Source organism: Eutrigla gurnardus, assembly GCF_963514095.1.
Source record: "Eutrigla gurnardus genome assembly, chromosome: 6".
In the NCBI taxonomy this organism is placed as follows: domain Eukaryota; kingdom Metazoa; phylum Chordata; class Actinopteri; order Perciformes; family Triglidae; genus Eutrigla; species Eutrigla gurnardus.
Genome location: NC_139920.1, coordinates 20,407,305 through 20,418,928, shown reverse-complemented (window position 1 = coordinate 20,418,928; position 11,624 = coordinate 20,407,305). Strand labels below are relative to the sequence as shown.

The 11,624-nt window shown below is 41.6% G+C and overlaps 1 protein-coding gene across 4 annotated transcripts in view; it reads left to right on the top strand.

Moving 5' to 3' along the window:
• The first annotated feature begins 3,502 nt into the window (after window positions 1–3,502).
• Window positions 3,503–11,624, top strand: part of LOC311014182 (cyclin-dependent kinase-like 5) — a 37,610-nt gene continuing 29,488 nt past the window's right edge. For 2 of the 4 annotated variants that reach the window (XM_084010614.1, XM_084010612.1), the window contains exons 1-3: window positions 3,560–3,620; window positions 6,812–7,036; window positions 8,900–8,934. In XM_084010614.1, the coding sequence (XP_083866740.1) occupies window positions 6,973–7,036; window positions 8,900–8,934 (99 nt within the window). In that variant the 5' untranslated portion in view covers window positions 3,560–3,620; window positions 6,812–6,972. Of the gene's footprint in view, window positions 3,521–3,559; window positions 3,621–6,811; window positions 7,037–8,899; window positions 8,935–11,624 lie in introns of those variants that run through there. The other 2 variants (XM_084010613.1, XM_084010615.1) reach the window with 2 other exon arrangements.

The following is an 11,624-nucleotide window of genomic DNA, read 5'->3' as shown; positions in this document are numbered from 1 at the left end:
TGGATTTTTTAATACTTTATTTTTTATTGTTTTCACTTACAGATACCAGTAAAAACACCAATATTAATATAGGAAAAAAAAGAAAAACAAACAACAACAAAAAAGAACACGCTGTTTGTTCTTGTACTATTGTCAGTGTGGTAGTTCTTATATCGCTGGCTTGTAGACAGTCCATTTCTCCCACTTTTCTCGATATTGTTCTTCTTGAGTCCTTATCTTACGAGTGGATTACAATATGGATTATTTTCACAAACAACTATTTTTCCTTGGTGTTTTGTCCCTACTGTAATCTTTGAGAGGAAATTAAAAAAATACTGGCAAAGTACTGCAAACAAAAATTTAAATAAATAAATACAATGCAAATATTAAAAAGATGCAATGGAAATACTGTAACAAATATGTATATTTTGTATATTTTTATGTATGATAAAAGACTTTTATAGAATAAGTCTTTTGTTAGTGATGGGCTGTGGTTTTGTTGGTGTAATGTTTTTTTATCGTGTTATGGTGAAGGAGAGGGGGAACATGGTTTGTCCTCATCATATGTACTTAAAATAAACCTTAATTATAATAATTTCAATACAGCCTCTGAAACCTTGTGGAACCAACAACTCAAGACATAAAGGCCGTCATTTTAAAAAACAACGGGAATGAGAAAATACAATAAAAATAAGTGAACAAATGTAAAAACAGTTTTTACTAAGCAGATAAGACCAGATTGCGTACAATTAAACATATTTAAATTTAATAATGTGGATATATGAATATTTGGTGAATTCTGGGGAAAAGTATAATCATTTTTTTAAAATCCAAGCTAAATTAAAAACAGTCCATTTTTATGAAAGTCTGACATTTCTATGTGGCTGCAGTTAAAATAAAGAATACGTCATCACATTAGCCAAACGGAAGAACATGACTCACAATGATGATTGGTTTCAAACCTGTGTGTTTTCCCCGCCTACAAATTTCCCCCTAAATTCTAGATTATTCTAAATATTCAAACAGAGTTCATTCAGCACACTAGGAAACTCCCAAATAATGTATAATATATAAATATATATTATAAAATCTATACTGTAAAGTGACTATAATGAAAGAGTCTAAACCTATGTTTTATTTTAAAATTATTGCAATTTGCAAATGTGTTTTGTAGTTCTTTCTTTACGGTTTTCGCTCAGACTTGAGAAGTATAGTGTTCTGGATCCCTTTTTTTGTATTTATTTGTTGGCAACATGTTACAGTAAAACAAATAAATGAAAAGGAACTAGTTCTAATCATAAACATAAATAATATTAAAATACATTACAATATTCCTTTTTTATGTCAATGGAGCTCAGTGACATTAAAGTCTGCATGGTTCTCTGACCAGGTCACGTTAAAGTGGGCAGGAAAAGACGCGACCACATCATTTCTTTTTGGACTTTTCGACCGCAGCCTTTACCTGAGGGAATAACCCACAAATCATAGTGTTGTAGTGGGTAATTTCCAGGGGAATCCCAGAGGAGAAGGTAAACAAAGAGGATGCTCTGTGGGTACAGAGCAAATTTGCATCAATAACTCAAAAATGTACCAGGATATATATATATATATATATATATATATATATATATATATATATTATAATATAATATGATAAAAATGAATGCCTGAGGTAGCAACTTGACTATTTCAAGAATAAGTCTTTGCCCAGGAAATCACACTCTCTTTGCTGTTATTGTGCAGCTTTAATAGGAAAACATTGGTTCCTTGAGAGCCTGTAGGTCGCGCTACAGCCAGTTTCTCTATTAGAATTCATCAGTATAGTCTTCCTCATAATCAGTGATGAAGCTGGAGATGGAGGGCATAATTAATTATTATTAAACATTAAACAACATGGGCTTGTAGATAAAATCAATAAAGAGAAAATTTATGAAATGCAGAAATAAACTTGAGTACTAATATGGGGACAAACTGGACATTCCAGACTATTCAGGTAAACAAAATTCCATTCATCCTGTGGGGGGCAGCATGGTGTCATGTGATGGCATGAACATGGAAAAAGCTGTATAGATCCCACAGATCCATCAGATCTGGTTCAAATGAGTTTGAGGTCATGGTTATAGACACTCGCAGTATCCAACCAGCAGTTTTTCTCTTTGCTTTGCACCACTCAGATATTTATGTGCTATAACTCTTCATTTTCTATCCATGAAATCAGGATGCAGTGCAGTAGCAGGTGAATTTTCATAATTGTTCATAATTATGTCCATTTTACTCAGACGAGACAATGTAGTGATCTCTAGAATGCCCTTCCAGTGGAGAAAACGGGACAGTGCACAGAACAGGAAAAAAAGGGATTCAGTGCACAGTGCACCCTTGAAACTGCAACTTTTGATAACAGTTCATAATTATGCATGTTTTCCTCAGAAATGGGAAAGAAGTGCCTTCTTTTCTAGTGGAGAAAACATGATGAAATTTGGTGTCATCCCACTGGAAAAAACGAAATGCAGTGCCCACTAGAGTGCCCCTCCTGCGGGAAAAACAAGATAGTACCCTCAAGGATGCCCTTCCATCAGAGAAAATGTTATAAATTGCCCTCTGGGTGCCCTTACAGTGGAGAAAACAAGATGCAGTGCACTGTTGGTGCCCTTAAAATTGAGAGTTTTCATAACGGTACATAATTATTCACATACTTTCCTCAGAAATGAGAAGAAGGGCCGCCTCTAGGCCCTTCCAGTGGAGAAAATGAGATGCAGTGCCCTCAAGGATGCCCTTCAAGTAGAGAAAATGGGATAAAGTTCCCTCTAACCTGCCCTTGCAGTGGAGAAAACATGTTAAAGTTCCCTCTAGCCTGCCCTTCCAGTGGAGAAAAAATGATGCCGGCCACGTGCAGCCCTGTACTTTTTTATTCACCCCTGCCCCACAGGCAGGCTCAGCCTGCCAGGCTGAGTCCGCCACTGGTCCGATGGTGAGGTGTGTGAGAAGCATGTTACCCTTGAGCAAGGCAAACCTCTTATTTTCCCTATGTTTATGAATTACGCAGCTTCATGTGGTCCCTATAAAAGCTTGGGATTTGCTTGACGCAGAGATTATGTTGTCGCACTGAAAGCAGCCTGTCATCTTGTGGATTATGTAATTGAGAAATTAGAACAATAATATCCCACCTCATGCGAGACACCCTCAGACCGCAACACAGTCCCCCCCCCCCCCCCCCCCCCAAACACACACACACACACACACACACACACACACACATACACCCACACCTCTCCTCCCTCTTGTTGTTACCGTTCCGCCCTCTGATTGGCCCAAACCAAGGGGGGCGCTCGCGTAAACAAGCGCGTGAAGCGTTTTCATTGGCCGTCGTCGCAGCCGCTCAACAACGGTTGCCAGGTGACGCGCTGCTCGCAGCTTGTCAACCGCACGATCCAGTTTCTGTGGCCGCCTGCTGCAACGAGACCCCGTCCGTCGGTGGGTGGATGTACCCGGGCCCGCTTCCATCACCCGCCCCCCCCTCACACCCCCCGAAAACACCGACTGGGTGAGTAGTTTATTTTACCTGTAACTTAACCTGAACCACTGGCTCTGGAGTGTCGCGGGCATGTCTCCGGTGTGCGAGAGCGAAAAAAGGGCAGTTCGAGGTTTGTTTTTAAGCTAATTTAACTAACAGTTAGCTTAACGTGAACGCGACCAAACCGTGCGAGGTAGCCGTTTGTGTCGCGTTTGGCTCTCCCGCATATTTTACTTGTTGGATTTATTGTTTTGGAAATTGCCAGCTAAAAAAAAAATGTAATTCCGTCAGTCGCAGTTAACGCGCACTTGCAGCGTTCTACCAAAATCCCATGTTAAAAACAGCCAATTTAGAGCCACATTTATCCTCCCGCTGTGTGTGTGTGTGTGTGTGTGTTAAATTACTGCTGCTGCTGCAAGGATGAGGGAGAAGCAACAGGACAAGTGTATGACGCGCATACACAATTAAACAAACATAATCATAATGTTACATTTTTAATATTAATACAAATTGTTTGCTGGTTTTAATTCTGTTATTCCCCCTAAAATAAAAATGTGTATTCAAAGTACCATGTCAGTGACGTAAGCTTTGCATAAAAACAACATCATCATCTTAATAATAAAATTTAATTCTGGTGTAGATATCAATGCATTGATTTATGTGAGGAGTTTTTTTCTTTTTCTTTTTAAAGGTTCTGCATTTTCATGTTTCACTCCACAGTCCATTACCACGCATGAGTCATTCTGTAGAGAGAGCGAGAGAGAGAGAACAAATATACGATCCACACAGCAATGCTCGGTGCATTCCAGATCACATCAGCCTTCCTGGTCTGCCAGCAGAGTGTTTGGCTAAAAATGTGCAGGCTGCATGTGTGTGGAGTCTGTGAGCCGTCAGTGTTAAGTCTCTGCATCAGCCCTCCTCAAAGTTTAACCTACAACTTGCTGTCAGTTTTTTTTAACACAGTGTTGACGGTGTAACATCAGGGGAGTAAGAACTTTTCCTCTTTTTTTTTGGCGCTCTGGGAGAAGGGGAGTTTTATTTTTGGTGACGGGGTTTTTGCATACTGATGAGCAGCTCCCTGCCTCCCACGGCATCGTAGGAGACTGGGAGTGTTGGTGAGTAGGAAAGTACTCCAGCTTCTCCATGCGAGCAGGAGATGAGATGGAGAAAGGGGCATCTGGAGGCTCGTCTTGTTCGGTGGAATAGAGAAGCTCTGATCACTTTAGTGTGATTTCACTGGAAAATATAAAAAGGTATAGGAAGCTTTGGAGCGGGATAGCTTTTCCCATTATTCTCCTAAGGTATAGTAAAGTATTTGTACTTTTTCAATTCTTCATTTTTATGTCATATACCTTAAATACATACAAAACATATACCCACAGTAGGTGATATGAATCATCAAAATCTGCTTGAAACGCTTAAATGATGCTGCTGTCACTGTACATTTTATAAAGGAACAAATATTGTTTTGCTTCATAAGACATACATGTTCTTTTAGTGAACATACTAATCTTAAATAATACGATCATAAATCTCCATGCATAAATATATATATTTTTTAAAAGTATTTCATATCAGGCACTATTTTTTCTCCTCTTTAAAAATTGCTTAACATATTGTGAATTTATTTCACAACAAATTTCACATCTGGTTTTTGGCAGTTAACTAGCAATTTTTAAAAGGCCCTTTTTTTTTTAACCTTTTTAGCTCTCATCCCCGGTCCCATTGTGTTACTATTTAACAATATGTGCAACAAAAAAAAGTTCAGTTCAGTTTCTTTGTATTTTCATATCAAAATCCATTCATTTATATTCGCCCTGTAAAACTAAATGACACGTGGCTACATTAGCTGCTACCAACAAATTTCAACACAACACAACACCGAACTGAAAACGCGTTCTCTGCTTTAAACTCGGGTTGTAATTTAATTACAAGCTCCTTGTGAAACTTTCCACGCCAAGCTCGAGATCACATGACCTCCTATCACCAGACAATTTAAGATTTTTTCTCTTCTACTGCCCTTTTGCTGTTGACTGTTGAGATTGTATTATTGGTTCGACAGTGAGTGTTGGGAATACACATTCTGTGTGTTTACATGTGTGAAGAAACTTTAACTTTTCGGTCTCATGTTTTGCTGTTTTGGTGGAAGGTTTTGTGGTTAGTGAGTTTTGCAAAAATAGTCATTAGTTGAAATGATGGTGTCGAAACAATGAGAAAAAATTAATATCGTTATCATTAGATATCAACTTAGGGGTCCAACAAACTTGTCACTCATGTTTGCTCTAGAGGGCGCACCATAGAAATCAGACTGTACAACAGCACCGAAGTACCGCTTTGGGATTTCGGACGATCAAATGCTAAATGAAAAACACCTACCGTGTCATTTTGTGGGTTATTAATAAATTGGTGTCCCGCTCTGTTTTTCCATTGTTTTCCACCGTGCACGGACGTAACGGTGTTGTACTTGTTTCCACTGGTTTGTGGTTCCCACGCAACTTCTAAAATTGTTCCGATGTGTTGCTATTTTGACATGCACTTTTGTCACTGTGTAACGGCAACGACACATCGTAGAGATGAGGGTAATTTCAGACTGGCTCTATTTATTTGTCTTAAAAAATTCCTGCCATTGTCGTCTCTGAGCCTTCTGACCTCCGATTTTGGCACATCACCACATAAGCCCGACACCACTGCTAGTGGTTATATGCGTATTGCTTATGGACATGTAGCGTTAATTTCTCAGGATGCACCAACGTTCCAAACCACCGCAGGATACGCAAGGCTGATGTGATACGCTCGTTTAATTACTTATTGTAAGTCGCTTTGGACAAAAGTGTCTGCTAAATGGCCTAAATGTAAATGTAATTAAAAGCAAGTATAGTTTAGCTGTAATAGTGTAATTAGTCGGGCCTTTCCAAGCTGACCTAATATAGCCAGGGCCCTATGAAATTAGTTTGATTTTTTCCCAAATTCTGTTTTAACTTTTCAAAATTCTTTGTTATTCAGATGGTGTCTAATCATGTGGTAGATGTATAGCCAATCACGGCACACCACAACAGGGAAATGTATATTCTCCATCCTGACATGGAACTTTATTTTAGTATTTAGTTTGACTGTAAACTTTTTCCCCGATTGCTAACACTGGGCTAGCTCTGGCTAAATGTTACACTTTCTGCTACTGAGCATGTGCCAACTGTGATGTCACGACATCCATCAACCAATCTGAACTAATCTTTTAACCACAAGGGGGAGGTGTGCGTGGACCCCCAGGCCTCTGTAGCTGCTGCCTGAAGGTAAATGATGGATCTGTGTGTGTCTGTGCAGGTGAAGACGAGCCGCTGAAGGAGACATGTGGCGGATGTTATGGCTTGCAGCCGGCGAACGCCCATCGCAAGCCAACAGCTGGCTGCCTCGTGCCGTCCTGTAGCCAGACTCCCTCCGCTACCTGAGCGCCGTGCACCCAGCGCCATACGCCTTTTGACTTCATGAAGATCCCTGACCTCGGTGATGTGATGAATAAATTTGAAGTCCTAGGGATCGTGGGTGAAGGTAAGAGTTACTGTTGTGCGTTCTGGTTGTGCAGGGACTGGCGGTCCGGTCTCCAGGTCCTCATGTGAGGTGGATCTCTCACCACCTCGTTGTAGAGCTTTTCACCCGGCAATCATTTGGTTGTTTCTATTCAATTTGCCTGCAGAACAAGGCCGTTTAAAAGCCGGATCTGTTGTTCACCATTGTGCAGCTCAACAAGGTCAAGGATTTCTTTTTTTTGTCAAATCATGGAAAAAGCGAAGCTGAATTGAAGGCGGTGTGATGTGAATTCACACTTCTTTGTGTCGTCGTTGTAGAAATGAAGAGGTGGATGGAGGGATTGTGGTTTGGTCATTGAGTTTCTTTTTCCCCCCTTGAGCCACTCGACTGAGTGTCAGAGGCTCCGAGGTTGTCCCAGTTTTTTTTTTTTACTAGGCCATCCTAGAAGTTCTCTAGTGTGTCTCTAGGAGACACGAGATGCTCTGATCTGGATCCGGAAGTCTGTCTGGAGCAAAGTCTGCACATTAAACTGTAGACTGTTGGAAGTTTTTTTTTTTTCAGTCCAGCTCTGTGGCACAGATCTGGTCCAGCCTCATAGATTTCCCCTCACTCATCGCGAGGTCACTCAATTGTTAATCATCTGGGCCTGAGTGCAGCGTGCAGAGACGGTCTGATGTCACGTTTTCCCACCACGCTGACGGCGGTGCGTTAATCAGGACAGCGCCGATGTCGATTCACACATGATTTAAATGTCTTGAATCAATCTATCAAAAGCTTTATCAACCCTAAGATAGGGGAACATTGTGATTTAAAATATCAAAATAAATGGATACATCTATTTTTAAATTGTTATACCTAATAATTATCTACCATTTGGGCAAAAATAGTCAGATTTATAAATTTTTTTGGTTATTTACTTAAATTTTTTTAGTATACTGAGCGGCTTAAAAATATCAATATCTAAAAAATAAATCAAATAAAAAATCGATCTAAATTGCGTGAGTGCAAAGGTCAATCTATCGGAGCCCACTCCTGAGACTTCCTGTTGCACCGATGTGCTCGCGAACACAGCACGGAGCAGATCATCGTAAGCTCGTGAACGCATCACAGAGCAGATCGCCCCATGCTCGTGAACGCATCACGGAGCAGATCGTCGCATGCTCGTGAACGCATCACGGAGCAGATCGTCGCATGCTCGTGAACGCATCACAGAGTAGATCGTCGCACGCTCCTTGCAACGCTCGTGAACGCATCACGAGCGCTTCTTGCAACGCTCGTGAACGCATCACAGTAGATCGTCGCACGCTCCTTGCAACGTTCGTGAACGCATCACGGAGCAGGTGGTCGTACGCTCCTCAACGTATCACGGAGCAGATGGTCTTACGCTCCTGAACGTATATCACGGAGCAGATCGTCGTACGCACCTGAACGCATCATGGAGCAGATCGTCGAATGCTCCTGAACGCATCACGGAACAGATCGTTGTACGCTGCTCCGTCCAAGAATCCCTGTCGAACCCTCGGGGGATGAATGCGGCTGCCAGGGTCGATAACATCACAACTCCAGTCGCCTGCCAACTCTCTCTCTCGTCCTACTTTCTGAGCCACCTGTCTTTTGCCAGTCAGGGATGTTTTCCCTTAATCCCGTGAACATATAAGAAGTGTTAAAAAAAAAAGGAAAAATAAGACCCGTTAGTGCCGGTTGGACTCAAACTGACTAAAGGTCACGCTGGAAATGTAAAATCAACATTATGAAACTGAATTCACGCTGTTTTATTATCGTCTCATGTGGGTCCTTGTAGTTCTGCTCGATGTGAATGTTTTTAATATTCATGAGCTGATGTGGTGAATCTGTCAAACATGCGGTGTGCTTCTTGTCTTCCAGGTGCCTATGGTGTCGTTTTGAAGTGCCGACACAAGGTAAGATCTGATTGGTCCAATCATCCACTGGCTTATCTTGTAGTTTCGTGCATTTCATGTGACATGAAAGGATGAGTCTGGTGAATTCATCCTGCTGATATTATTATTATCTGTGTAGCTTATTTCTCTGCCCACACCGTGTTTCTTCATCCCCATGAACCAAATCTGTATTAATACACTGCTGAAAATAGTCCCCAACAAACACACTTTTTACTTTTTCTTTGATTCACATTTGCTAAAAAAAAAAAAAACGACCACCCTGATTATTTTTAGGAAATGAAAGCAGCGTTTCCCCCGTTAGTAATTTCTACAGTGGTTGCTGAACTTTCCCACGATCATTAATATCCTCCATGCTGGTGTTCATGCAGCGTTCACACCATCCATTTGTCTTTATGTGCGTCACTCGATGCCACAGAAAGGAGGCGGGGCTTCCCCCCCACGTAGACCCCAACCAGGTTTCACGGCTGAAATCACCAATTTTGCTGCTTTGTACATGTTGAAGTATCTGGGTTCATGACAGATCCAGTGAGTCCAGCTCGGTGAAATCCACCAAGCACCTCCTGGATGATAAGTAGGACCCACGTCGGACTGGTTCGCCACAGCTGGAGGAACCCCGAATAAACTATTTATCTGTGATTTAATCTCCATAACCAGATGAAAAGGATGCTGAAATAACTCCATAATGATGGTGATCAGTAAACAGTATGAAGTCATGCTTTGTTAGGTCCGTCTGCAAGACCACAAGCGAACTACTTTTAAAACGCTGGTTTTCTGTAGCTGCTCCATCAACACTCAAAATAAGGTCATCTAGACATAAATACTGCAGAGACCTTGTTGTTTTCTGGTTTCTCCACATAGTCTGGTCTGGTCTCTGGACTCATGTGAGCTACTATCGTAGACCTCTGGGGGACCACAGACCCAGGAAGTAACATCTGGATCCTCCATTTAGGATTCAGCTCCGTCAGGAGGACGATCTCAACGCTAGTCGTTTTGGTCACATTGTTCTCTGTAAAGTTTGCAGGAAGTGATGTCATGTAGCCCCTGTGCGTTTAATGATGGGTGAGCTCTGCGCCAGACGTTAGCGTTTTATATGCTATATTGCTCGCCAGCGAACAGTCACGTGGTAACTCAGAGCAGTTTGTCCTTGTGTGCTCTGATTAATTTCGCCTGCAGATTCAGCTCCTGGCGTTTTTCAACACCAAATAACTAAACTTAATAACCAGCTTTAAAAGGTGACCTATTTTCTTTTTAGCGCTGTGCGGTGGATCTAATTTACGCTGATGTGAAGAGCGCTTCATGTTAATGAGGAGAACTAAATATTTGTAAAAGTATCTGATGAATATTTAAGGAGACTTTTAAAGTATTGAATTTTCAGGGAGTTTGGTGGTGAAGCAAAGCGATAATCACTGGAAAGTGTTTAATCAGGACCCGTTTAAAGAGTCGAGCCACAGACAGACAGAGGAGGTTTTAGTTGTTTTCTGGGTTTTGTCGATGTGTAGATTGGGACCCTTTTGAGTTCATAGACCGGGTTTCGGGTCTGCACTCGGCCTCATTTCGCTTCTGTCCTTTTATTGATCGTCTGAGCTGCAGAGATCTCACAGGACACTGTATGAAATATGGTTAATATTTTATACACACGCATATTATTCACATGCATCGGAGAGAGCTTAAAGGGATTGGTGTTGGTATGGGGCCTCATTAGGGCTGGAGGTTTTGGTCTCTGCAGGTCTCTACTGAAGTGGTCTTGTGCTTTAGAATTTAAATGATAAGAAGCTCCTATGGATCCAGAATGATTAGTTACCCTTCTGAGAGTATTCACTCATGCACTCCTCCATACTCACTACCCAGAGAGTAGAGGACTACCTAGAGGACTACCTAGAGGACTAGATAGAGGTCTATAGAGGACTACCTAGAGGAATATAGAGGACTACGTCTAAGGCTTTTATTGTGAAAGGTCAGAACAGAAGTGGTAAAAGGGGTGTTTTTTTCCCAAATGAATGAATAAATCAATAAAAAACAGTAATTAAGTAATTATGGGTGTCTGTGTTCTGATGTTCTGGCGTCCTGCCTTCGCCCAATGACAGCTGGGATCGGCTCCAGCCCCGCCGGGACCCTGAATACAGGATAAGCGGGTAGACAATGGATGGATGGATGGATGGATGGATGGATGTGTTCTGATACTTACATTATATTATTCTCATAGATGTCTCAATGACACTGCTCTCTACATTATTTTTAATTCATGTTTTTTATTGATTTATTCATTAATTACATGGGGGGAAAACACTTATTACCTCCATATTGACAATGGCTCCTTCTCTTCTGACCTTTCACAATAAAAGCTTAAATTCTTCTACAGTCTTCAATAGTCCTCCTCTCCTCTAGTCCTGTACGTAGTCCTCTATAGTCCTTCTAAATGGTAAATTGGCTCATTTATATAGCCCTTTTATCCAAAGCGCTTTACAGGAATGACTGACTTTCACCCATCCACGCACACATTCACACACTGACGGCGGAGTCAACCACACAGGGCGACAGCCAGCTCGTCAGGAGCAATTAGGGTGTCTTGCTCAGGGACACCAGGCACTCAGCTAGGAGGAGCCGGGGATCGAACCGGCAATCTTGCGGTTACCAGCCAAACGCTCTACCTCCTGAGCTAAACCCCCCCTCCTTCTCTCCTCTAGTCCTCT